This window comes from Sphaerodactylus townsendi, linkage group LG01, assembly GCF_021028975.2.
Source record: "Sphaerodactylus townsendi isolate TG3544 linkage group LG01, MPM_Stown_v2.3, whole genome shotgun sequence".
NCBI classification, from domain to species: domain Eukaryota; kingdom Metazoa; phylum Chordata; class Lepidosauria; order Squamata; family Sphaerodactylidae; genus Sphaerodactylus; species Sphaerodactylus townsendi.
Genome location: NC_059425.1, coordinates 167,624,316 through 167,652,185, shown reverse-complemented (window position 1 = coordinate 167,652,185; position 27,870 = coordinate 167,624,316). Strand labels below are relative to the sequence as shown.

The 27,870-nt window shown below is 42.4% G+C and overlaps 1 protein-coding gene across 1 annotated transcript in view; it reads left to right on the top strand.

The window, feature by feature from the left end:
- Positions 1-27,870, top strand: part of APOB (apolipoprotein B) — a 52,518-nt gene that overhangs the window by 8,837 nt on the left and 15,811 nt on the right. The window contains exons 4-25 of the mRNA XM_048499092.1: positions 1,302-1,447; positions 3,264-3,417; positions 3,595-3,750; positions 5,877-6,001; positions 6,103-6,185; positions 7,180-7,402; positions 9,318-9,545; positions 11,008-11,125; positions 11,219-11,365; positions 12,596-12,807; positions 13,899-14,133; positions 16,736-16,912; positions 17,752-17,943; positions 19,031-19,198; positions 19,817-20,028; positions 20,110-20,292; positions 21,292-21,413; positions 22,812-23,022; positions 23,130-23,305; positions 24,432-24,619; positions 25,516-25,655; positions 26,916-27,289. Coding sequence (XP_048355049.1) covers positions 1,302-1,447; positions 3,264-3,417; positions 3,595-3,750; positions 5,877-6,001; positions 6,103-6,185; positions 7,180-7,402; positions 9,318-9,545; positions 11,008-11,125; positions 11,219-11,365; positions 12,596-12,807; positions 13,899-14,133; positions 16,736-16,912; positions 17,752-17,943; positions 19,031-19,198; positions 19,817-20,028; positions 20,110-20,292; positions 21,292-21,413; positions 22,812-23,022; positions 23,130-23,305; positions 24,432-24,619; positions 25,516-25,655; positions 26,916-27,289 — 3,970 coding nt within the window. The remainder of the gene's footprint in view (positions 1-1,301; positions 1,448-3,263; positions 3,418-3,594; positions 3,751-5,876; positions 6,002-6,102; positions 6,186-7,179; positions 7,403-9,317; positions 9,546-11,007; positions 11,126-11,218; positions 11,366-12,595; positions 12,808-13,898; positions 14,134-16,735; positions 16,913-17,751; positions 17,944-19,030; positions 19,199-19,816; positions 20,029-20,109; positions 20,293-21,291; positions 21,414-22,811; positions 23,023-23,129; positions 23,306-24,431; positions 24,620-25,515; positions 25,656-26,915; positions 27,290-27,870) is intronic.

Sequence of the window (27,870 nt, the reverse complement as noted above, 5' to 3'; positions counted from 1 at the left end):
TAATTTCTCTTCCCCCACCCCCCCTCCCCCAGGTACTATTCTGCTGTAAGGAGAAAATATATGAGAAAATTCTATGAATATTTATCGGTTTTTAAAGGAAATTGAGATTTTTCCTGCCTGATCTACACCAATCTGATCTAGTAGATTCCCCCCCCCCCCCATGACATTTCGTCATGAGCAGTTTGTCGATTGGACTTTCATCCAGTAAATTCTTTGTGGGCATCTTAGAGATAGCTGGTTGGCGCTGTGTGAACAGAATGCTGGACTTGATGGGCCTAAAAGGCATGATTCAGCATGGAATGTTCTTGTGTTCTAAACTCTGACCTGAAAAAACCCTAGTCAGTATTATATTGGTGCAGGCCTGATACTGTAGCATAGTTCTCTTTGAGAAGAAGAAAGGGAAATTCACATGTAAGAGGAGAACGAGGAAGCGGGAACCTGTGAACCTAGCAGGAAAGTCACCATTTCCTACTTATGGTTATGAGTCTATGTGCCAGTTTTTCTGTGTAGATTCCCATACTTAGCCAGCCAATCTTTATTGCATTGGGGGAAAAAAGACATAGCAACAATACAAAAACAAACTGGGAATTCCACCAGTAAAGTGGGCAATTCCACCAAGATAAAATTATTATAAAATAATTTAAAGTTGTTAAACATTTTATAGAGTATTAAAATACAAATTCATCATTAGAACTATATTATTATTATTATTATTATTATTATTATTATTATTATTATTATTATTATTATTATTATTATTATTATTATTATTATTATTATTATTATTATTTAGGAAGCGGAGAGACCATGCAGTCCAGGGAAAAATTAAAATTACACACCTGTCCAGAGGGCTCAGACATACTTTGATCAGCATGCCCCATTATCTTTTTATCCTTCATGACGGCAGCAGCAAATCTTGTTATTTGGGAAATAATGCATTGTCCCTATCTGCCACCAATATGACTAATTTCTCCTGATCTGGCTTTCCTGAGAAGCAGGCTATTATGGTCTGCAAAAATCTATTATGTTCATCCTCTTGGATATTGGAGTATGATGTGGGTTAGGTCCTCAACAGACTTTTGATCACAAGAGTGGAATCTTTTCCTATAGTGGATCCCATTAAAGCAGCCTTCCAAAACTTTGAGCTGTAAAATATCTAAGCATTCCTTGGTAAAGGTCTTTCTATGATTGCAGTTCCTTAAAATGGTATGATAAGTAGATTCCCACTCATAACATTTAATTACAGGCAACATATTGCGGCCAGTATCAATCATTAATCTGTTACATTCTTTCTGTTTCAGGTTCAGCTGGAAGTCCCACAACCATGCAAATTTGTGTTGCGGACAAGCCAGTGTAGCCTCCGAGAAGTGTCCAGTATTGGCCCTGATGGAAAGGCTTTGTTAAAGAAGTCGAAGAACTTAGATGAGTTTGCTGCTGCCATGTCCCAGTAAGGAAACCTAATGAAATGGTCCTCTTTGAGAACATAGTTTTTCATTGTATAGCTTTACGATCCTTTCCAACTGTTGTGAAAATACAGAGCAGTGGTGTTCCAAAGGCAAATCTAAAGTTGGAGTCCTGGGACGGGGAAGGGGGGGTGCCAGCACAGCCTCCTGCAATAGATTTCGAGCTCCCTCCAGGCTGTTTTAGGGGCTTTTGAGAATGCAGTGGGAGGACCGAAATGGGGCAGCTGGGCTTCTGTGAACCGAAATGTTTGGTCTGCAGAAATTTTAGACTGGATTCAAGTCCAAGAGATTAGATTGATAGCTTTAAATAATAACTTGGAATAGATCTAAATGCTTCTCTCACTTATCTCCATAATAATTCAGCCACTGGGCACACAGTGACATCCCATCACTTTTGCCAGTTCTGGGTCAGAAATGTAGAATGAGCTTCCTTTGATTAAGTAACCAAACATTTGTGATAATACAATCCCCAATGCTCTCTCGCATGCCTGCCACAGCTCTCTTCTCTCTGTGTGCCTGGTTCTCTGAACATACTACTGCTCTTAGTTGAAATACTTCTGTGTGAGGACTGAGCTGCTGAGGAGGCAAGTCTTGTTCTTTGAAGCAGCTGGATGTTTTCTTGAGACTTGGTGGTAGATCTAGCTGGGAGCCTGCCTTGGAGCAGGAAGAAGAAAGCTTAGATTTATGCATTTCTTTGGCTATGTGGAACCACCCCACAAGAAAGGAAGAATTTCAATTCTTACAGCATAATTATGGGACATCCCATTGATTTCTCACAGTTGGAAACACAACTTTGTTTAAGAATAAAGGGAAGCTATTGAAATAGATTTTTTTTTAAAAAGCAAGCCAGACAGTATAATAGTGTTTTTGTTAACACTGGTCATATAAACATTTTGCTGGGTCAGCAGCAACATGTAAGGCTAGGAGCAGGAACAGCTGCATATGGAAAAAAGGTTCATGCCCATTGTCATGGCTATTTTCATAAAATATATATATGGTCAACAGTTTATATTATATATGAAGTAGTATAGTGCACGATGTAGTAATGTGCTGGTATGTAACCATAAAGGCATTTGTGGCAGTGAGGCAAATGAGGACATTCTGCATTATGCTTTGGAGTGCCCTCTTTATGATGACATAAGGATCAAACATATTAAAGGATTTCTCCCAATTGTAGGGGATATTGACAACACTGGGAAATTGATTTGGCTATTGTCCGATGGAGATCCATACATTTCCATCCGAGTAGCGCTTTTTGCTCCTGCTGCAAGAAGAATTAGGCTACTTATGGTGTAATGGTGATATATTTTATTATTTGACAGGGATGTTTGTATCAATGCTAATGAAGTTATTTTTAGCTGCATTGGTATATATGAAGTAACTACCAGTTCATCTGTTCATACTTTTAAGCTATCAGTTGTGTTGAGCTAAAAGGGTTGCAACTTCTTTTGTCAATAATTGTATGCAGATATTGTTGAACTTTTTCCTTTTGGTCCACACATTTGATCAGAAATCTGCCAAATCTCTAGCTAACAGCATGCTGTATAATAAACTTATAGGAAAAAAAGTAGTCTCAAATGGTATTTTCTGAATGAAAGTGGTAGTTGAAGGAAAGAAAGACGGCGGCTTTCCACATTTCAGGAATTTGCAAACAGTGTTTGCTTACACTGGAGTGCATGGAAATCCCCAATTCATTTGGTTTAGGGATGTAGTGTATCAAGCAATCATCTTCACTAGTAAACAAGTAATTTTGCAAAACATTTATTTCCCACAAATACCTTATTTATTTGTTTTGGGCAGGTATGAGCTGAAATTTACTGTTCAGGATGGACAGGAGATTGAGCTATATCCTGAGGAAAATGAAGCCGTACACATACTTAACCTCAAGAGAGGCATCATCTCCGCTCTCATAGTGCCAGCAGAGACAGAAGACAATGTCCGTACACTTTCTATGGTAAGTTGTGAGGTTATCAGACATCTTATTTGCCTTGAATTTATTCACTGAAACCCATTTGTGAAACCAAGATAAAATCCCTCCAGTCGGTGGGATGCCTCATCTTGGCTCATCAAGCTTGACTCTAAACAGACTTCGAAGACACAAATAATATTATTGACATCTCTCTCGTTCAAGGATACTGTATATGGGAACTGTGACAGTGACATTGAAGTGGAATCCAGGAAAAGCAACACAGCTGCAGAAATTTCAATCAGAAGAAACCTGAAATCCTGTGATAAATTCAACCCCATCAGAGACTATGTCAGTCCAATTGCTCTCATTAAAGGCCTGGTAAGCAGACAAGGACAGTGTGTGGACTTTTATCATGTATTACTGGTGCCATCGACATTCAAATATAATCCCATAGGTATTCTAAAGTTAAACTTCCCAACTTTTCCATTGTACTCTATCCAGTCCATTTTTATCACATCATTACTTGAAGATGCTCTGGGTGGTTTACATGGGTTTTCCTTCCCTTTTTTATCCTGACAACCATAACTGTCCTAAACTCTCCTCGAGAGTTTCACAACTGAGTAGGGAATCAAATCTGTTCCACCATGGTGTTTGGAGTCCAAGACTCTAGCCATTATTCCACACAGTGTTCCACATAAAGATATTTGGTCAGTTGAGATGCAGCAGTTGAGAAAGTGGCATGCTTCCTCATTAGAGTACAGTCCTGAATGAATATGGGAATTATCATTAATTTTCACGCACTGCCTTGGTCAAAATCATTATTTGGTGCATTATTGAACATAGTACTTATTGAAACAGAAGCATTTCTGTCAAAATGTATTTTTACTTCCAAATGGTTGAGGGGAGCAGGGCTGGGTAGGCACTAGGACTGTGGTGGCGAACCTATGGCACGGGTGCCAGAGGTGGCACTCAGAGCCCTCTCTGTGGGCACGCACAAATAGAGTCCCCCCCCCCAACACATCTAAGACCTAGTTTTGGGGAAGCAGTGTAGGTAACCCTGCTAAGCGCTATTAAACTCCACTGATTTTTATGCAAAGAACTAAAGTGTGATCCTTTACCTGGGAGTAAGCCTGGTTGCTGGCAGTGGGGCTTGCTCCTAGGGTCGTGATGGAAGAGTTGCATGGTTCAAAGCAAAGCCACCGACTACCACCAAACTTACTCCCAAGTAATGCATGCCTCGGGGGCCACTGTTTTTTCTAAACTAAAACCTCAGTATTTGGGTTAAATTGCCGTGTTGGCACTTTGCGATAAATAGGTGGGTTTTGGATTGCAATTTGGGCACTCAGTCTTGAAAAGGTTCACCATCACTGCACTAGGACCCAAATAGAGCATTCTACAACAAGGAAGGTCCGGCATGCTTTGTTCTGTGGTGGAGGAATTACAATCTACTATCATCTTTATGTGGAACAGAATATAGCATTCAACCTGCTAACATCTCTTTCTGGAAAGAAAAAAAATATTTTCATTGAGGCCAACCAAGATCCATTGTGTGTTAAGCAAATTGTTAAATTACACATAACATTCTTTAATATGTTTTTGACGTGAGCCATAGTGATAAGCTCTATTTGCAGTTTGCCTGCATCTTCAGACAGTAACGTAGGAAACTGTTTGCTGGTTAAATAGGTCCTGTGCAAAATACCTCAGTGCCAGTGTGGCGTAGTGATTAAGAGCAGGTGCACTCTATTCTGGAGAACTGAGATTTGTAATGGGAAATAATGGAGGCTCGCTTTTTAGAAATACAGAAACCAAACATAACCTTATTTTGTCCCAGGAATGAGACACTGGGCATGTTAGTTTGATGAGATTCAGTGTGATGCTATCGTAAGACTTAAACTCAATGGGTGGCCCAGTCATTCCCTCTCAGCCTAAGCACTCATCTATGGTATACCACTGTCACTCATCTATGGTATACCACTGTGAGCAATTTGAAGGAAAGGAAAGACATACATATTTAATAATGAATGAAGCAACCACTGACCGAAGTAGTCACTTACTGTGGTTTGTATGCCAGTACTGGGTAAGTGGATCATTTGCATTATCCTGACAAACAATGAGTAGAGTATTACCACTGTCCTGTATTCAGGGACATATCTAGAGAACCAGGAGAGTATTCTAATTCCCCTCATTGCTGGGAAGTGCAGATGGCCAGCTGGACAAAGAGCTGCAGCATTGTTGAAGGCTTTCATGGCCGGAATCACTGGGGTGCTTTGTGGTTTCCGGGCTGTATGGCCGTGTTCTAGCAGCATTCTCTCCTGACGTTTCGCCTGCATCTGTGGCTGGCATCTTCTGAATATCCTCTGCAGATGCCAGCCACAGGGGCAGGCGAAACGTCAGGAGGGAATGCTGCTAGAACACGGCTATACAGCCCGGAAACCACAAAGCACCGCAGTTGCAGCATCATTTGTGTTAACCTTACACTAACTCAGCCACCACCTTTTCCACAGAACGTACCCTTATCCACTTTGATAAGTAGCAACCAGCATTGTAAGTACAGCATCGACACAAAGAAAAAGCATGCAACTGAAGTGGTCTGCTCTGAAAAACACCTGTTCCTGCCATCATCATACAAGTAGGTTTCCTGTCATCTGCCTCTCTTGTCCTACGGTTGAAATTTACGCTGTTTTTTTTCAGACAAGCCAACCATGTATTTTTGTCTCTGTTACCAACTAGAAATCAGTATGGCATGATGGCCCAAATCACACAGAGTCTGAAACTTGAAGACACCCCCAAAATCAATCACAGAGACATGGATGGTAAGGCTTCAATTCTGTGATGTAGATGTATATGAGTAATATTCATATTGCCACAGAGATTATAAACATCTCCCCCCAAAGAAGACCCACCTACACACCTAGCTTAAGAACTACTCGTGCTTCTTTAATGACCATTTTATGTACATTTCTTGACCTGCCCAAATTAAAAAGGCGTCGGCTTTAACTTGACGAAATTAGAAAGGCTCCCTATTAGAGAAACCTCATTTATATGAAAGTATGTCATCCACAGAGCAAGCTGATTAAGAAAGTATGCTTTCTTGTTTAAAACATTTATATGCTGCCTCTTCAGAGTCAAGTGAAGTTTCATTTGAGAAGAGTTTTGTTTGAGAAGAGGTAATTGTAATCCAGCCCTGATGTGGGTAGCCTAGGTTAGCCCAGTCTCATCAGATATCTTAAAGCTAAGCAGGGTCAACCTTAGCTAGTGAGATCACCAAGGAAGCCCAGGGTTGCTACACAGAGACAAGCCAAGACAAGCCAATTTCTGTTGCCTTGAAAACCCTGGGGGAGTCACCATAGATTAGATTTGAGTTTGAAGAGAATTTATACCACCATTTATATCATCAAGGGGAAGTTTTCCCACCTCAGCATGACACATTGCATTTGCCCAAATTATCTCCAGTGTGGTGTAATGTCAGCGTGGTGTAGTGATTAAGAGCAGGTGCACTCTAATCTGGAGAACTGGGTTTGACTCTCTGCTCTGCCACTTAAGCTGTGGGGGCTTATCTGGTGCACTCCAACACATGCCAGCTGGGTGACCTTGGGCTAGTCAAGTTTTTGGGAGCTCTCTCAGCCCCACCTACCTCACAGGGTGTTTGTTGTGAGGGGGGGAAGGGAAAGGAGATTGTAAGCCCCTTTGAGTCTCCTTACAGGAGATAAAGGGGGACATAACTCCAAACTTCTCTTCTCCACCTCCTCCTCTTCCTCCTCTACCTTTTAAAAAAAGATTCTTCTGAAAATATCTGTTTCTTTACAGTTTCAGGTCTGGCGAAGAAAGGACTAGGTTTGGAGGGCACTGAGACCAAATCTCACAGGCACGGTGATGCTGTTCTGAAGGTCCTCCAGGAGTTGCAGAAACTTTCCATCTCAGAGCAGAACCAGAAAAGAGCCAGCCTCTTTTACAGATTCGTAACCGGACTGAGGGCCTTACACAATCGCACCCTGAGTGCCCTTGTGCCAAAGTTGATGGAAACTTCCAGGTAACTTATCAGCAGAGTTGAGTAAATGTGGAAAAACCCTCAGTGAAAGCAAGTGGCTGGTACATTGGACACCAATCGATAAGCTCTGTATCACCCAGGCAAAGCTTTGGTGTTGCAACAGAGCAATGTGCATAAACCAATATGTCAGAGTAAGCACACGAAGTAATCCTGTTATTTTAACTCTTTCAAAACTTTTCTGTCTGGAATAAAACAGACACCTTCAGCACAGCCCCACTCCCAAAGGATATCATACTTTTTGGTGTCAAATGGGATCAGTATGGGCTCTGAAGCTGGTTATAAATGGAGCTGTAAATTATCAGCACTTCTGAACCATTTGGGACCCTAAAATCAAATAAATCTTCATGGATTCTGATGTCTTCAGGGAAAGTCTTAGTTTGGATCCCATCTATTTAAGAAAGAACTTGCGAGGAATCGTTTAGACCAAACAGTCATTTAGACCAAAACAGTTATGAGCAGTCAAATGTTACACAAATAACAAAATATAAAAAAAATTAAACCAGGAAAGCTTCAAATGTGTATCAACAGTTGTGGATAAAACTTTGCATAGTAAATTTAAAAAGTCTACAAAAATATTATAAAAGCATTGATTGGAATCGCCCTGCCATGCTGTTGCGAATTGTAATTACAGCCATACAAAATTTAGCAGCATTAACAGTGGCTCAGAAGCTTTCATCCCTTAAGGGCTTTTTAACCTGCTCAAAATCAGTTTGGCCTGGAAATGTAGCACTGGACAGATCAGTTTACTAAATATGTCATTGTAGATTGGGCAATATAATAAAACGTGTTCCCATGTTTCTACTTGCCCCATAGACTCTATCAGGAAGAGGGATTTTTAAAACCAGCCTTCCAAAAGAGCCGATGGCCAAATGGAGTATCTAATGAATAAGAAAGCTCTCCGCTGTTGGTGCAGGGCACAGTATGATGCACATGGACATAGAAGGCTCAGATTGAAATATCTTTAGCCATGAATGTTACTGAGAGAACTTGGACCAATCGATTTCGATTTCGAATACCTTTAATGGCATATAAATAGTTTAACATTAACCCTGCAAGATAATAACAGCCTTTACAACTTCTGACAAGTTAAAATAACACCATTTAAAAATTTAGCCACCGCTTCCAACAGCTCGTAGTTGTGGCTGTTTAAAAGATATGTAACCTTCTGTTTATCTGTAATGCCTTCACTTCCATGCAGGAAGGGGATTATGTGCTTCTTCCTATCTATCTCATAAAAAGGACAATTCAACAGCATATGAGATACTGTTTCCACAGAACCCATGCCACACGGGCATTTCCTTTCTTTATGTGGAATTCCAAGGTGGCGTCCAAGGCTAAAGGAAGACTTAGACCAATCACCACACTTCAGCCTAGCCCACTGTTCAGCGTTGTAAAGACAAAACAGGAAAACCTAATGCACACTGGCTTGAGTTTTTTAAAGGAAGATCCACTTGTGATAAATAACAGAACAACTCTAAGCCGGAGTTACACCCTTTAAAGTCTCTGGAAATCACTGGGCTTTGAAAGGCGTAACTCTGCTGAAGACGGCGCTGTAAATCTTGGTAGTAATACTCAGGAAATTAGCTTCTCAAGCCTAGTGCTATGACTGGTCCTATAACTAGTGTCACAGAAGCTGGCCAAACTGCATAGTATCTAATGGTGTTTCTTTTTTTTCTTTATATGGGAATTTTGAATTGGAGAAAGATTATTGAAATATTGTTATAAATACTACCAGTACTTTATTGTATATGCTTTATAAAAAGGTGATTGGTACGTTTTCTATATTTTAGAAGGAAATTAATAACTTCTAAAACTAAATAACAGCAGCGGCAGCATTTTTGCGAAGTGGCTTTCTCAAGAATTAGACTTTTACATCTATTTTTTCTTTCCTTTTTAGTGCAGTCACAATCCAGGCTCTGACTCAGTGTGGTACCCCAGAGTGCTTTGGAGCTATCCTTCAAATACTGAGGACTGGCAGTGTCGATCCACTTGTGGCAGATGCTGTCACATACAGCCTGGGGCTACTGCCTTCTCCGTGTACTAAGAGGATACGAGAAATCCTTAACATGGCTCAATTTCATCCAAGCCGAGCATCCTTTTATGCTCTTAGCCATGCTGTGAACAGGTAAGATAAACAATGACAAGCCTTCTCATGGTTTAACTATGGATGCCATATTAATGCTAATATACTTGCCAATTCAATAATGTAACTTATTTTATCCAGCTACCCATATATTCCATGATCAAGAGAGACAAAATGCACAGTAGATACAGAAAATGTCATATGACTTGTTATACATGACTCTCCTGAAAATCTTGCAGGTGGAAGAGGGGATTATTTTCACCAATTTTTTTCTCCCCCCAGAATATATCTAACTCCCCCGAAAGCTGTTTCTGGCAGTCCCTCATGCTCCCAAAACAACACTGGGGCGGGGGGGGGGGGATTTGTGATGGGAAAGGAAAGCAGGGCAGTTACATTATACAGAAAGGAACCCTTCCATCAGCAGACGTTTTAGGCAGGATCTAAGCCACCAATAGTAGGCTTAGAATCCTCTTAGTGGGAATGGAGCAGTGGTGGGATTCAAATAATTTAACAACCGGTTTGGGTGATGGGAATCCAAATAATTTAACAACTGGTTGTTTACAAGCACCATTTTAACAACCGGTTCTGTCAAAGTGTTGCGAACCTACTGAATCCCACTGGAATGGAGTCAGTTTTGTTAAAGATTACAGCAAGCATCACAGGTCATAATTAGCCAACTTTCCAACAAGTGATCTTAATTATGCACCCTCTCCCCCCCTTTGCTTTCACCCCGACAAATTGGTAACTAGACCATGTTGGGAGGAGAGACGTTATACTTCTGTAGACTTGGGGTTGTTGTTTGTTAAAGTCGCCATCTGTGGATTTTAAATTTTGTACTATTTTCGTGTTAAACTTTGTATTATATTGTTAGTCATCTATATTTTGTTCTGTACGTGAGCTGCCCAGAGCCCAACTTCAGTTGGGAAGGGCGAGGTATAAATTTAATGAAATAATAAAAAAATAAAAATAAAATAATGTCTGGCCACATCGATTCTCCTGGAGCCTGAAATATTCACACATCAGTTAAATCATTTCATAGGTGCCCAGGCTTAACAATACAGCAATAAAGCTTTCACAGTTATGGCACACATATGCTGGAGTATGATAATAACATAGCACAACCCCCCCCCCCAAAAAAAAAGAGGTATAAAATCTCTTCTACTCTACTGCGTCTGACAAAGGGAACTTTGATTCTCGAAAGCTAATAATCTGAAGATCTTCTTGGTCTCTAAGGTGGTACTGTACTCAAATGTAACTATTCTTACTGCAGACCAATACAGGTACCCTCTGAAAGTATAGAAACTTGATTAAACACCTGTTCCCTTTATGAGTGAAACAGTGAGCAACTGGTACCAGCAACTTGATTAACTGTCGAGAGTTTTGCCAGGAGCCAGATAAAGTGGCACTGCAGACTGAATATTGTGCTGCTAGTTGCCAGTTCTTTGCTTTATGTGATCTTTGCAGCTTTTAAGGGTCCTCGATTCACTCCTCTCCTATATTCCAGATTCTATGACGAGAACAGGATTATAACCGAGGAAATCAATGACGTTGCAAATTTCATGACATCGCTGATTGGCAACAAATGTCATGGGGATGACGAACTCACCTATCTGACTTTAAGGGTATTTTTTTATTGGTACCTTATCTCCTGGTTACAAGTTAATATTACATGACTGGACAAAAGCCGATTTTTAACTACCTTATGCAATTCACAGGCCATCGGCAATATGGGAAAAGTAATCGAAGCCGCCAACCCTGACATGAAACGCTCTCTAAAATCATGTATGATGAACAGTGATGCGTCAACTGCAGTCCAGAAAGCAGCTATCCAGGCTCTGAGGAAAATGACCATCACTGATGAGGTAAATAATGCCCCATGGCTTTTAAAATGCTTTCTGAAGAGAAGAGAGCTATAAAATTGCCCCTCTAGACCCCTCTGTTCTTCGGGGGGGGGGGACTTACTGGAGGTCCCTGGCCCAAGACAGGTTCGGCTGGCCGCCACTAGGGCCAGGGTCTTTTCAGCCATGGCCCCGACCTGGTAGAATGAGCTCCCAGCTGCAATTAGGGCCCTGTGGGACATTTGTGAGTTCCGCAGGGCCTGCAAGACTGAGCTCTTCTGCCAGGCTTTCATCTCGTGCCAGCCGGCCTGATTGGAACATCGTTGCCTCCCATGGGTGTCCGGTTAGGGTTTTATCGCCATCTGTTTTTCTTTTATTGTTTAGTGTGCATTTTTAAAGTGGTACCGCTGTGTCGGTATTGGTTTTATACTGTATTATGTTATTTATGTGGTTTTATTCTGATGTTTGCCGCCCTGAGCCCTATGAGGAAGGGTGGGATATAAATCTAAAAATAAATAAATAAATAAAAATTAATAGTGGAATGGCCTAAGAGGGCACTTTTAGAGAGTTGCTAAATGCCAAGCATCTCTTCAGCTCCTTTCAGTTTGATCTGCATACCAGAGGCAGGCCTGTAGTCCCAGGTCCTCATGCTGCACCCACTCCATGAAGGGCTGACCTTTGGAACAGGCCACTGGGAGCTGCTTGAGAGTTGGCTGGCTGACAGCCAGTGCTTTGGCCAGTTGACCAAAGACATCCTTGCTTTAATGGAGTGTGATTATACTTGAGAGTGCATTGTTTGTGTGACAAACAGACAAACCATTGCCCCTGGCAATCAGTTTTTATAAGAAGCATTTGGCTTAAATATATTAATTTACTGTATTTGTAGCCCATCTCACTGAGACTCAGGGTGGATTGCAGAATATTGAACAACGCAATCAGACAGCATCAAGCAACCAATGAGCAATGTGATAGGCCTAGGATTAGAGTGAGAAAACCATTCAAACAACAAATTGCCCAACAATTCGGAAAGTGGATTGCAAGATTAGAAGGCAACGCAGTAAAAATAAAATATCTACAGCAATAATTGCAGTAAATTACAACTCTGTTCCATAAAAAGAGGCTCTCCTAACCTGTCAAAAAGTACAATTTGTTATCAAACTAGATTTAGGACTGAAAATGTTCCATAACATAGTGATGAAGACCCTAATTGATGACATTTCTATACCTAATATTCCCCTCACCCTACTGTTACAGGACCAAGCAACACTTGTTGGAGTTTTCCAGGAAACTTCCTACCCAGCTGATAAGCGTCTGACAGCTTATCTCATGCTGATGAGAAACCCTTCCCAATCGGACATTTCCAAGATTGTTAGAGCTCTTATGAAGGACAAGAGTGAACAAGTAAAAAGCTTTGTAGCGTCACACATCGCCAATATCTTGGACTCTGAAGAACCTGGCATTCAATTGTAAGTGAAAGCTTATTGGACGCTGTAGTGCAGATATATTTTCACAAAACCATCTTCATTGGTCCTCTTGACTCTAGAGCAGGGGTCTTCAAACACCTGGCCATGCTGGCAGGGGATGATGGGAATTGTAGTCCATGAACATCTGGAGGGCCGTAGTTTGAAGACCCCTGCTCTAGATTAATGGATAACTGTTGTGTGCGCAATAAAAATGCAGAGGCAGTTGCTTACCGAAAACAAAGTTTACTAGCTGTTAAAATGGGGAAGGGCAACTTGGATAGAAAACAAGAAAATATATTTCCAACTAGCTAGCTCCTTCGGCCAGCTTGCTACTTGACTATCACATGGCTAACAAGCTACTACTCAGCACGTGCAGAGTGTGACAAAGAATATACATCTAATGCCTACGTGTGGGAATGCCTGTAGCTCATGCCGGGTCTGCTTGACCAATAGGTATCAATTACCTGGTCAGTGACTTCTGACCTCACTAACTAATTAGCATGCATCAATTAACTCCTTCATTACTGGATTGTGTGACTGGCACTTGCCAAATCCCATCAATAACTGAACAAAGCAAGAGTCCACCTAGTCCCATAATAACCAGTATCTTAATCTGAAGTACCGACCATCTTTGATCAAGCTATATGTACGCAGGGATAATACCCACCCACCCACCCAAACACACACACACACACACACTAATCACAATATCATCAGTATTTTACTGGACATACATGTTAACAGCCTCTCCTTACACCAAAAGCAATAGAGGCCTAGACTAGGATTTCCAGGGGTGCATTTACTGGAAAAGCACAGGAATTTTTATGCTTGGATGCTTTTCATATGCCGTTTCCAGCACCAAACTGGGCAGAGTGTTCCATAATGTTATTATTTATTGTGTGAGCTACATCCGCAGCAGCAGAAACACAGAGAAAATCTTAACGCATTCCCCAGTCTCATTGACTCTCAGCAAATTAGGCCAATATACACTAAGTAAGAAGCTATCACCGTTGCAGTCTATCTAGTTAATACCCAATATTTTTGTTAATATTTTGTTAATAAGTGTACCTAATCTCCATTTGTTAAATCATAAGGCTAAAAGACAAAGTGCATCACGCTCTCAAAGGAGCCCAACTTCCAGCCGCCAAGGATTTCCAAAGGTTTTCACGAAATTACCTGGTTTCCAAAACGCTTTCTGTGCCTGGGTTAGATCCTGTTTCAGCAAAAGTGGAAGGGAATCTACTGTTTGATTCTAGTTACGTTCCCAAGGAATCTATGCTGAAAACCACACTGCAATTGTATGGACTCAGTTCTGTGGATATTTTTGAGGTAATAGCTTTCAACTTTTTCTTTTTCTTTTTTAACTGTTCAAATTGGGTGCATTTTTATGTACTGGCAACATTTATTTGTTTATTTACTTTACACATAGTCTGTCTTTCTCGCAGAGACTTGAGGCAGATTGCAAAAATTCCAAACTTATAATACAATAAATACAATTTAAAAATGTGCATAAAACTTCCCCTATATCAAAACTACACAGTATTTCCTGTATGCAAAGGCCCTGCTCTGTACTTTGTACGGAATAGCGGGGGAGCCTTCCTGATTTTGGGGTGCTGTGTGGTTTCCGGGCTGTATGGCCGTGTTCTAGCAGCATACTCTCCTGACGTTTCGCCTGCATCTGTGGCTGGCATCTTCAGAGGATCTGAATGCCAGCCACAGCTGCAGGCGAAACGTCAGGAGAGAATGCTGCTAGAACACGGCCATACAGCCCGGAAACCACACAGCTCCCCAGTGATTCCGACCGTGAAAGCCTTCGACAATACTTCTTGATTTTGCCAGGCGGGCCATTCTGCCGGGTAGGTGTCCACAGCAGAAAGTGTTTAGGTGTAGGCAAGGATCTTACATACTACAATTAGTGGAAGGTTGGAAGTTTTGTGCAAACCATCTTTCAGGGAAGGTTGTCCACCATTACTGATAAGCTTCCACTGAATCCTGAGATCTCCCAAATAAGTATACGTTCTATTCCAAATCATGCTTAAAAACGTGTCTGGGTCAAAAGTAGGTCCCAATTCTCTCATAAGTTGATTACAAAACTCAAATTCCTAAGCTGGGAGAGAAGGCTCTGCCTCCCTCATCTAGCCATGGGAAGAGAAGGCAATGCTACTGCATTACCTCCTTTGTCCTGTAGCCTTAATCGTTCCCATGGTTTTGACTCACCCCCAGCCACTGGCAGTGTGGGAGATAATGGGCATAGCATAAGCAGATATCACCCAGCCTGCTTTCACACAGACTGGATAATGCACCTTTAGCAGAGGTGGGATCCAGCAGGTTCTCTCAGGTTCCCGAGAGTAGGTTACTAATTATTTGTGTGTGCCGAGAGGGGGCTACTAATTATTTATTATTTATTTATTATTTGGATTTGTAGACCGCCCCATCCCCAAGGGGCTCTGGTGATTGGTGATTTTGCCACGTGATTTTGGCCTAAGTTATGCCCCTCCTCTCAGCAGTAGCGCGCAGAACTTGAAGCAGTCTAACAGGAGGTGCACCGGCGTGCGTGGCAGCCTGCGCCTGCGTGCATTCGTTTCCCGCCCAAGGAATGCTCCGCCCCTGGAATGCCTGGCCATGCCCCCGTCGTGCCCCACCCAGCCCCATTGGCGCTACGTCACAGTTTGAATCTCACCACCATGGGAACCTGTTACTAAAATTTCTGGATCCCAACATTGACCTTTAGCAAATGCTAAAGGGCATTGAAAGTGCATTATCCAATGTGTGTGAAAGCAGCAGTAGACTGACACTGCTTGTTACTGGGTGTAGCTTACGCCTCATGTCTCCTGGACCTGGACCCTGCTGATGCCTTCAGGTGCAAGCTGAGCTCTGGTAGCAGGTCTCAAAAACTGAGTACGTTTAGAAGCTGATCTGAGTTCAGAGAGTTCAAGTATCATTCGTCTAGTACAGACGTCAGCCACCTGCGGCTTCTGAGCTGCACACCGCTCTTTCTCCGCTCTGCCATGGCTCTGGATGCTCTGTTTAGCTGGCATGGCTATTAGCATGCCTCTCTATGAACTTGTCTAATTCCCCTTTAAAGCAATATTTAATGATGATAATCAGTGTATTTTGTGTGGTTGAATTTCTTTATTATGTGCAGTATAAAGTCATTTACCAGCACTATCTTGACTGTATTGCTAGTCATTCAGTCTGCCATTATTATGGCCCACAGGCCTCTCGTAAATGCAACTAAGCAGAGTCGTATTGTAATGGAAATGCAAAGTTAATAATCATAAATAGTCCACTGCAGAGTATAACCACATGTGGTAAGACATATTAATGAATTCTCAATTAGACCTATTAGTAATGCTGATAGTCTAATTTAAACTCAATAGGCTGTGTTTCCTTCATTATAAGGCTTGAATATGTTGAGCAGCTCTACACAGTTTTTTTTTTATTGGACGCAGTGATGGTCATTTTATTGGGTCTTTTGATAGTAAAAGGGTACCAACCCCTGGTCTAGTAGGTGAGAAGTACAGCGGATTCTCTATTACACTTGTGCTAGAGAGAACAGTGAAGTCAAATGTAATTCATATGGACAGGAATGGCTTCTGTGTTAACAGGTAACCTTTTGCAATGTCCTCCAGTTCCTCTGAATGTCGCCTAGAGTGTAGACAGTGAGCTGGAGAACATCCTTCAGAAGCGTGTTTCTTTGAAAATTCCACTTTCCAGTAGTTTGGATGTCCAAATTGCTTAAAATCCATTAGTTTTAAAGCAGTAAGGTGCACCTGCCATTCTGTGTGACTGTCACTCAAACTGAGACCTGTCCGTTCCTTGCTTGCTCAAGCCTGCTTTGCTATCAGCCTCTCCATTTGATGCATTGAACTGTTCAATTCCCGTGAGAAACTACCTCACTTGTGCCTTTATTTGTTTTTCATTTCCTCAGATTGGCTTGGAGGGAAAAAGTTTTGAGCCAACGCTGGAAGCCATGTTTGGACCAAAAGGGTTTTTCCCTGACACTGCCAGCAAAGCTTTATACTGGGTCAATGGCAAGGTGGGAGATGATGTTTCCAAGGCCCTCTCTGAGTATTTCGAATACCCCAAAGATGAAAAACAGGATCAGGTATGCTATTGGCCTGTTGGTTTCCTCCAGACTTTAAGGCTCAGCGATTAGAACCAGAGATTAGAACTTTCAGTACACATAACCAGGGTTTGATCTAGCAGAAAACTTCATGGAAGGTGCTGACAGAGTGAATCTTTCCTAAGGCAGACTGCCACTTCTTTCAACACTCCTCAATGAAGGCTGGGAGACTCTCATAAACAAAGAAAATGGGGAATCAGATAACATCTACAATTGCCTTCTGAACTGGAAGTTGTAGACCTTACGAAGAGGCAGAAATCAAGGGCTAGACACCAGTCTAAGTACCCACCTATCAGGATTTCTAGGGATATGTCATCTTGCCTCAGACTCCCACATCCTGTGTCAGAGGAACCATTCCTGAGAAGTACCTGATGCAGCAAATGAAGCTGCATTTAGATCAGGGGTCTCCAATCTAAGGCCCTCCAGATGATCGTGGACTACGATTCCCATCAGCTCTGCCAATTGTTCATGCTGACAGGGGCTGATGGGAATCATAGTCCAAGAACATCTGGAGGGCCGTAAGTTGGAGACCCCTGATTTAGATAGTGACACCACAGAACTCCTGGTCACTTTGGTATACTTAGAGATCTTTGCATCATGGTCAGAATACAAAGGCAGATACATTGCATCAGAAGCTGAGCAGAACCATGTTGGCATGAGTGACTTTATTCCATTGAGGATCACAGTTGGCAGAGATGTCTTCTTGAGGCAAGGTCAAAGATTCTGTGTTTCTGTGCACAGGGTTGCCAAGTACTCTGTGCTCCCAGACATTCACTACAATGATGTATTGTGCTTTTTTTGCATTTCTCACACACTCCCAGGATATCATGAAAGGAATTATGCTTAATCTTCAAAAACTAATTGAAGACATGGCTACCAGAGAAACCCCTGAAGCTACAGCTTTCCTCAGAATCCTTGGCGAAGAGGTCGGCTACCTGAAACTCAGCGATTTTAAGCTCTTGGGAAATCTGATCTTGAAAGGCTTTAAAACTTTGGCGAGCATCCCAGAAAAGGTAGGTTTATAAACATCTTTTGGACCATGTTTTGTCACTCTGACATTTGCACTTTGAGCCCAACTAGGTGTTATCTAGAAGGTTTGATGTAAGGATCTCCCACCGTCTTCCACAGTATACTAAAGGCTAAGAGCAGCCCCAGTGAGAGGAGGGCAAAGATTCATGTAAGATTCATGGTGCTGGAAGAGAAAGGAGTCATTACTTGTCCAACAAGGGGGGGAAATGGGCATTGGTATTTTTCCTCCATGGAGAAAATAGAAGGATCAGGGAAGAGGTGGTCAATTCAGAGTAGAAAATTTTGCTTAGGGTAAAACGATGCATTGTCAGGGCCTCTTTCCAAATCCCCCTGCTGACCCTTTGTAAGCTTGTAACAAATCAGGGGTCTCCTGAATCATATGTTGTTTGACCCACAATTGCCACTGCTGACATTTAAAAGACAAATGACTGCGTAGCATAAAAATATAAATTAGTGTTCAAGAGGATCAGAGCTAATGAGGATGGTGGAGGAGGTCATAAAACATGTATTTTTATCCTGAAGTCAATACGTTTTGGAGGTTTGGGTGTTTTGCTCATTGAGCTCTACATACATCCTGGCTTGTATTGTGCAATCAAATATATACAAGCTTGGTGCTCAGTTACAGTGAGTGAATTGTGAATCTTTGTTATCCTAATGGGAAACCTGGAGTCCATAATTACATCAGAAATTTGAAAGGATTTCCATTTATTTTTAAGATTTCAGCCACTATCATACTCATGCAAATACTTCAGGTCTTGGTCTAAAAATTTTCCTCTGAGGTGCTGGAGGAAGTATGGAATCCCAGAATAACCCTAACCCTAACCCTCTTTGATCCTCTTTGATCTGAGATTGCAAATGCCTTAACAGTCCAGGTGCTCGGGAGCAGCAGCCACAGAAGGCCGTTGCTTTCACATCCTGCATGTGAGCTCCCAAAGGCACCTGATGGGCCACTGCGAGTAGCAGAGAGCTGGACTAGATGGACTCTGGTCTGATCCAGCTGGCTTGTTCTTATGTTCTTATGTTCTTATGTTCTTAACCCCAAAGTAATTCCCTCCTTTCGTTTGCTCACAGATTGCCCACGCCATCTCAACGGGGACTGAGAAAGATTTATTTGTGCACTACATCTTCATGGACAATGAATTTGAGCTGCCAACGGGTGCAGGGTTACAATTACAAGTCGCTTTGTCTGGAGTAGCTACCCCTGGAGCAAAAATCGGAATGAAAATTACTCAGAAGAGTGTGAGTCTTAGCTACCTTTCCATTGCTGACTCAGTTCAAGGACACAAAATGGGACATTAAAGTAGAATTTGCTAAGGTGGACCCAGCCATCTTACCAATACACATTTATGGGGGCTGAGGTATTCTGCATTGTCGCCTCAAATTTGGACTTTTGACATTATCTCCAGGTCAGATTATACATACAATTGCTGAGATACACTGACAGGATTGAAACAAGAAGATATTTAATCCACCACAATTTTTGTAACTCTATTTTGGTATTTCTGCAAGTTTGATATACCAGGAACCTCAACAGCCTCTACAAAATGCTATTTATTTTATTTACTTTATTCAGTTTCTATCCCGCCCTTTCCTGACACAAGCTGGGCGAACAGCAACATAAAAATTTACAATTTATCAGTATAAGCACATAAAATGTGTGTGGGAGTATCTTAAAACCAACCAGTTTCAAATGGCACCCAAATAATGACAACCACATATTTATTCTTTCCTATGTAGAAAATTGTACCTAGGAACCGGTGCTAACAAACCAGTTCAGAAAATATCTTGCCTGTGCATACCCCTGGAACTATATGATGTTGAAGAGAAATAAACATGTGATTTGTGTCTATTCTGCAGATGCAAGTTGGACTGGTCGCTAAACCCTCAGTGGCAGTTGAGTTTATAACTCATGTAGGTGTGAACATGCCAGAGTTTGCTAGAAATGGCGTGCAAATGAATACCAATCTATACCATGAGTCTGGCATTGAAGCCAATCTTGCAGTGAAAGCTGGGCAGCTGAAATTAAGCATTCCTTCTCCAAAGACTCCCACAAAGCTCTTCAGCATCAGGTAATGGGAGGAACTAGTGCTTTATCTAATTAGAATTGTAATTAGACATGGAAAGATAATTCACTCCAATTTCTCTCGCAGCAATGCCTTGCATTTGGTCACCTCAACCCGAACTGAAGTGATTCCCTCTTTGGCTGAGAACAGAGAGTCTCGGAGATCGTGTAGGCCTTTCTTTGCTGGCCTTGACCTCTGTACCAGAATAGAATACTCTGATGCCAGCAACTCAGAAACCACACCTTACTACCCTCTCACTGGGGACACCAGGTAAAGGAGATCATATGGAGTCCTGGCATTCTGTTATTCTTCCCTACTCCCTCAAGTAGCCCAAATTATGTGACAAAATAAATTCTGTCACTGTGTAAATCATACACATTTGAATACACACGCTTATTTAACATTGAAGAACCACTTTCTTCCATATGTCCCTCTTTGCCAATGGTGGTGTTCAGGCAACCATCTGTTGGTCATTCCACCACTTGGGGGGGGGGGGGCTATTGCACCAAGCAGAGCCTGAGCCTTTTCCGCCATGGCTCCTACTCTTTGAGGGGAGGGGAGCCTGATCATTGGAGATCTTCAGGACGTACTACATTTCTTGCTTGTTTGCCAGGACTTTTGAGGGAGCTTGAATGGCAGACATCTTTTAAGGGGAGGAGGGAGGGAGGGAGATATGTGGGGTCTGTTATTTTAGTCTGTTCTTAACTGGAAATATTTAGCTATTATTGTAAGCTGACTAGAATTACACAGAAAGACAGGGTATAAATGCTTTAATAAACAAACTAATAATAAGCCAGCATGGTATAGTGGTTAAGAGCAGTGGGTTCTGAAGAACTGGATTCGATCCCCCACTCCTCCACATGAGTGGTGGAGTCTTATCTGGTGAACTAGTTTTGTTTCCCTGCTCCTACACATGAAACCTGCAGGGGTGACCTTGGGCTAGTCACATTCTCTCAGAATTCCTCAGCCTCGCCTACCTCACAAGGTGTCTGTTGTGGGGAGAGGAAGGGAATAAGTTTGTACACCGCTCTGAGTCTCCTTATGGCTGAGAAAAGTGTGATATAATCAAAACTCTTCTTCTGATGCATTTACTAATATGAGGTCACATTGTCCAAGCCTCAAGAGGTCTCATGTCACGTTCCCTGGGACTGCCAGCTGTTAACCCATTAAGATCAGCAGCAACTACCACTATATGTTTAAGTAAAAGACTTTTCACAACCATGATTGCATTCCACTACTTACAATAATAAGTTCATTTGACTTCTTTAGGTATGAAATTGAAATACAGCCAACAGGGGAAGTAACAGAATATACTGCAAGTGCTAATTATGAAATAGAGAAAGAAGGAATGGATGTGCTTAAAACTCTCAAATTCATTGTTCAAGCAGAAGGTAAGATGCTCTAAACTTATTGTTGTAATGTTAAAGGGTAATTTGGGGGGTTGGGGAGAACACCCAACACCCATATAGCCCGGAATCCACACAAAACCCCATTCAAGGTTTTTATTTGCCAAAATTTCTGTTGAAAGTATATCCTTTTAGTAAACCTTCCTTAGGTCCTATTTCGGCGTCACGGCTGGCCTCAGACCAGGTTTTAACCCTGGCCCGGTGACCTGGTGGGCAGCTCTCCCCTCCAGCTGTCCGGGCCCTCTCTGCGGAACCTTAAGGAGTTTCGCGGGGCCTGTAAGGCGGGCTGTTCGCCCGGGCCTTTGGAGGACCAGCAGCTATCAGTGCCCGTCTGTGGCCTTAACACCGGGCCGCGACTCCATCACTGTGACTCGCCAATGCCTCCCTTCATCGTGGGGAGGGAGGGATTTATACTGTTGAAATGCTGGGCCTCTTACATCTTGGATTTTAATTTAATTTAATTTATATCTAAACTTGGATCGCTGCTTTTAAATGTTATTAATTATACTATTTTTAAATGTTGTACACCGCCCAGAGCCCTCCGGGGATGGGGCGGTATAAAAATCTAATAAAATAAATAAATAAATAAATAAAAGTATCAAGATGTAAATCTGTGGGACGTACAAGTATTTTAACAACACAGACACTATGTTTAAAAAGTAGATCAGAATTAGAAGGCTGATTTGAACCAGAGGTTTCATTCTCCATAAAGAACCTTAGTTGGAGAAAGACCTAGAACAGCGGTGGCGAACCTATGGCACTCCAGATGTCCATGGACTACAATTCCCATCAGCCCCTGCGAGCATGGCCAATTGGCTGGGAATTGTAGTCCATGAACATCTGAAGTGCCATAGGTTCGCCAACATGGACCTAGAAGAAGGCTTCCAATATCACTGTAGACTAGCAGCACTTTATAATTTGATAATTGTCTCTGCAAATGATAACTAGCTTGTGTGAATGTGCTACCACGAAACTTCCATAACACCAGTAGTCACTCTTTAGTGGAGTCAGCTGACATTCAGATAAACCAAGTGATATATGTGCATATGTAAATCATAAGCAGCTAGGTAAGTTAAAATCTGGGTTTAAAGAAAGGATTAAAAGAACTACCCAATTTGCTACAAGCTGAAACTCACGAATCCTTTTAGTTAGCAAAGGTACTTTCCCTTAGTGGGCGAAGTTTCCTTTGACTCAAGACTTTGGAAAAGTATCTTGCGTTAGATGAAGGATTCTTCCACTGGAGGGCAGTGCCTCTACCAGTACAGTGAATCCACAAAGGCCAATCTTTTATTCCTTTTGTTCGGAGCAAATATTTTCAGTTAACTATTGTGTCTTGCCTTAAAAAACAATCTGTAAACCACTGCCTACCATTGACTGTTTCAGGTGTAAAAGACTGTGAAGCTGCTCTGATCTTCAGATACAACCAAGACAGAAGGATTTTCACTGGTGACTTGCAGGTTCCCAGTTTCAATATTGATGTTGGTACCAGCTTCAGAATGACTGATGAGTCAACTCGGGAAAGAAATGCATACACATTTATTTTAGACATCAACAATAAGAAAATTCCTGAAGTTACTCTTACCGGACGCATGGGGTAATGCCACAATCTTTTCTAAAATTTGCAGATGGCCAAAGCCTTCACGCACCCAAATTAAAACTGTGAACAAGTAATCATGGTTCCAATTGTCTTTGTTTTCCCAGATACATTGTCGGAAGAGAGTCAATGCTAGGGGCTGTGATCTCTATTCCTCGTCTGCAGACTCAAGCTAGAACAGAAGCCCTTCTGCAACGGTCATTTAACGGGTTAATGTTCCAGATTGATTCTTCCGCCACAGCTTACGGTTCCTCCATTTCAGAGAGAATTGTGGTTCAATACGGTAAGTCCGTTTCTTATCATAAAGGTTCTTCTTCAACGTCAGGCAATAGTCCTGTGCAGAGGACCATTCATTGTGCGGTACAAGTTCAGGATTTCATGTATCACATCTCACTTTCAGGCCCCTTCAACTTTCATCAAGTGGATGTCATCTGCATGTGTAGCATTTGAACAGGCCATTATTCACCCTATCCTCACTAGCAGCCCCCACTTCCTCCCCATCCACCTATTTGCATCCTTTCCTATCCACTTTCTTTTTCCCTCATCAGTTGCCCACATCAGAAGGGGAAGAGTTTGGATTTATATCCCACCCCCTTTCTGTCCAGTAAGGAGGTTCAAAGCTGCTTACAAACTCCTTCCCTTCCCCTCCCCACAACAGACACCTTGTGAGGCAGGTGGGGCTGAGAGAAGTGTGACTAGACCAGGGGTAGGGAACCTGCGGCTCTCCAGATGTTCAGGAATTACAATTCCCATCAGCCCCTACCAGCATGGCCAATTGGCCATGCTGACAGAGGCTGATGGGAATTGTAGTTCCTGAACATCTGGAGAGCCGCAGGTTCCCTACCCCTGGACTAGACCTTGAGCTAGTCACAGTTCTCTCAGCCCCACCTGGTGAGGGAACTGTGACTAGCTCAAGGTCATCCATCAGACTTCATGTGTAGGAGCATGGAAGCAAATCCAGTTCACCTGATTAGAGTCCACCTGCTCTTAACTACTACACCACGCTGGCTCCCATCATCTACATGCCCTTTGCCTGATGGTCCTGGATGTTAGATGCAGTGGGAGAGACACCACCAGAAGTCACACTTCTGTGTGCTGCTTGCATGCTCTTCCCCAGTAGCACTGGGCAGCATAGGTAGTCAGGAGCACGGGTAACAAAGTACTCACAAGCAGGCAGGGAAAGGCTGTGAGGGTGGGCATCAGAGGAGACATGAGGGTAGGGAAGTTATCAGCTCCCCCAGAAGCCCTGGGCTCCGGCAGCTCCCCCACCTCTAGATAGGCCGATGCAAGTTCTGGTTCTCTCCAATTCTCTCTTGTGATGTGCCAGCATTTGCATAGTTATTTTGTGTTCCTCGGCATTTCAAAAGAAACTGTAAAGTAACACGGTGTAATTTGTCGTGTTTTTTTAGATGATGAGAAAGTTGATGTACAGTGGAATTCAGGCTCCCGGGCTGCCCTAAAGAAAATGTCAGCTAACATACCTGTGGACTTTGGGGATTATTCAAAGGCTTTGCAGAAGAATTTCAATGAACTACTGGATCACAAAGTAGACTACTCAGACATGACACTCCGGCATATTCTTTCAGGTTTAATAAAAGTAAGTAGATATGTTGATAAACATTTTCTTCACACCCCTCTTGTTCCTGCGATAACAGATACGGAGCTGATGTCTCTGGAAAGTAGTTACATTAAGAATTAGCTAGCTGAATTGAATGTAAGCTCAGACCTTTTCTACACGCTTGAGTTAGTCCTGATTTTCTTGGGAGTTAATCCATGAGAATTGGAATCGATTTGGACAAGGTCCTTCCACACGTCTTCCATTCCTGCACACTTTTTACAGTTGTGGAGTCATCAGTAGTGTCAGCACTATTGATGTATTTGTAGTAATATCGTAATAATAATTTAAGCAGGTTCTGTAAGTTCCCAGCTGTCTTTTAAGAAGAGAAGTAAATCTCTATTCTCTTCCCTTGTGGAGATATGCCTTTTTCCTTATATCTCTGCAAAGGACGGGACTAGAGACTTACTAATTTTTAAAAGGAAAGCTGAGCGTTCAGACAGACTGCGTAAATTATCATTACAAGTAATGATAATTATCATTACAAGTAGTAATATATAAATTTAGGGCTTTTAAAAAACTGAAATCACTGAAATCACTAATGACGACAGTCCAGTAATTGAAAAGTGGACTGGAGGTGGGTAGGACAAAAAAAATGATAAATGTTTTATGCACTACGAAAAAGCCAACTCAGAATTGACTTCCAGGAAAACATTAAGATAAAAATGGTCCAAAGAACCAAGAAAAAAACTGGGAAATACACAAAAAACCCTGAAAGCTCAAGGCAGAAAAATGCATGTAGGAAACAAGGGGATGAACTGAAGCACTAGTAAACCAGAACCAATGGGGAAAAAAACCCAAGCAGGAACGAAGCCAGTGGCACGGGGGTCTCCTGATTATAGGCTGTCAATGCTATAACATGTCCTCTAATGTTACAGGCTACCAATACGTGGGCACAACAAGCATCCAGGGGGTTTCCTTATGCCCAAACTCTACAAGATAAATTAAGTGGACTGAAGAATATTAATTTTCAGAGTCCGCCCTTTTTCAACATTCCTGAAGAACTTTTCTTGAACAGGTAAAACAATAACCGAGAAGTCATTTGACTGGGTATTAAAGAATTGCTGATAAAAAGCCTTGTATGGCCTTGAAATCAAAAGGCATTGTGAGCACAGATAACTTAACACTTAAAATGGATTCCAAAAATGAATTCACTTGTACATAGCACCATTTATTGCCACCATAAGCCAAGCAGCCATCCTAATTATCCCTAATTATCCCTTCTCACAGCAGACCTCCCCTCCCCCTCCCCAGTATCCCCAAAATGTCACTGCCAAAAAATAGGCCAAATCTACCTGAACAAGAGCTTTAAATGGAGTTTTATGGAAAGCTGTCTTGAGCCAGGAGGAAGGTAGGATATAAATATAGCAATTAATTAGTGTGCCATAAGGATCCTCTGTAAGAAAGAAATTGCCAAAAGCTATCATTGGGGTCACTCCCATGCAAATCTTTTGCTTCCTTTAGGTATATTTTGAAGGGTGCAATGGGATGCTGTCCTGACCTAGGTAGCTCTGACTAGCCTGGTCTTATCAGCTCCTGGAGGCTTAGGCCGTTTCTGCACACACACACCCCCGGGACCATTCGCATGGTCCCGGTAGGGGCGGGGAAGACGGCGCTGTGCTGTCGCCCAAACCCCTTACCTTCCCTCCAACCTTCCGGCGCATTGCCCAGGCCAGGGGACATGCCCCCCTGCCCTGTGCGACAGCTCTGGAGTCGCAGGGCAGGGGGGCGTGTCCCCAGGCCTGGACAACACGCCGGAAGGTCGGAGGGAAGGGAAGGCGTTCAGGAAAGGGGGGGATGGCGCCTTCCAGCCACTGCCGTTAGCACAGCAGCAGTTGGAAGCTGCTGTTTCCAAAATACCTCGCCCAGGGAGCGAGGTTCGGAAACAGCGGCTTCGTACCGCTCGGGGGTTGCGAGGCCACCGCAGCTGCATCGCAGGGATGCTGTTTTTAGCGTCCCTGGGACGCTGTATTCTGCCCGTGCGGAAACAGCCTTAGTCTGACCTGATTAGTATTTGGTTGGGAGAGTACCAAGGAAGTCACTTACACAGAGGCAGGCACCTGCAAATTACCTCTGAACCTCTCCTGTCTTGAAAACTCTATGGGATTGCTGCAAGTTGGCTGCCATTTGATGTCAACACCAAAAAAGGATGCTGGGGAATACAAAGTTCCTCTGGTTGTCAGTCCTCATTTCTTGGCTAATAATCATGATTGATTTGAATGGGACTTGCTTCTTTACAGGCTTTTTAATGAAGGGTAAAAATTTTTTTGTATTGCAGCGATGGCCAGTTTAAATACATTTGGAACAAGGAGAGCACTACCATTACTGTCCCACTGCCATTTGGCGGCAGATCATCCTATGACATGAGGATGCCCAGGACTATAAAGACACCTGCATTGGTGATGGAGCCACTGGCAATCAACATGCCATCACGAGAGTACAGGCTTCCACCGTTCACCATCCCAGAATCGTACACGCTTCGAGTACCTTTGCTGGGTGCTGTTGAGATCTCTTCCAATGTGTACAGCAATTTCTATAACTGGTCAGCCTCTTACTCCTTGGCTAATAGCACAAAGGATGCACACAACCTAAGAACAAACTACCACTTAAGAGCAGACTCTGTTTTGGAGCTACTGTCATATAATATACAAGGTAAGAATACACTCTGGAAATGAACATTTATTGAACAGAAGAGTAAATTCAAAGCATGTTCATGCATACATCACCAGGTTTTTTCATCAAATTTCTATTTTCCTTTACAAACATGGTGCAGAGCAGAGCCTTTCGCTTGTTAGTTCTAAAGACAGTGTGAAAATGTAATAATATTGCATTGATACTAAGAAGATCTAGTGAAGATGTCCTCCAAAGTAAGGCTCAAATGCATAAGGTTTCTTGAGAGCCCATGATACTAGGGATCCCCTCCAAATTTATATGTGTGGCTGTTCTCATAACGAACTGTAACCAACTTCAGCCCATTCTTCTCCTATGTATACTCTTTCAGTCTCCCATTATTACATTGTTAGCACAGAACTATGAAAATACTCCTACTTCCCATTGGTCTGCACATTTCATTGTGCAAAGCATTTTGCTAGCATCTTCATATTGGATCCAGAACAACACTGAGACATGGGCTGCTGGTGTTTACCTAAAGAGCTGATGTTGAAAGATAATGGCTTCCACCAGATCACCCTGTCAGTCAGTCGCTGGCATGTGTAGATCCAGCTTCATCATCC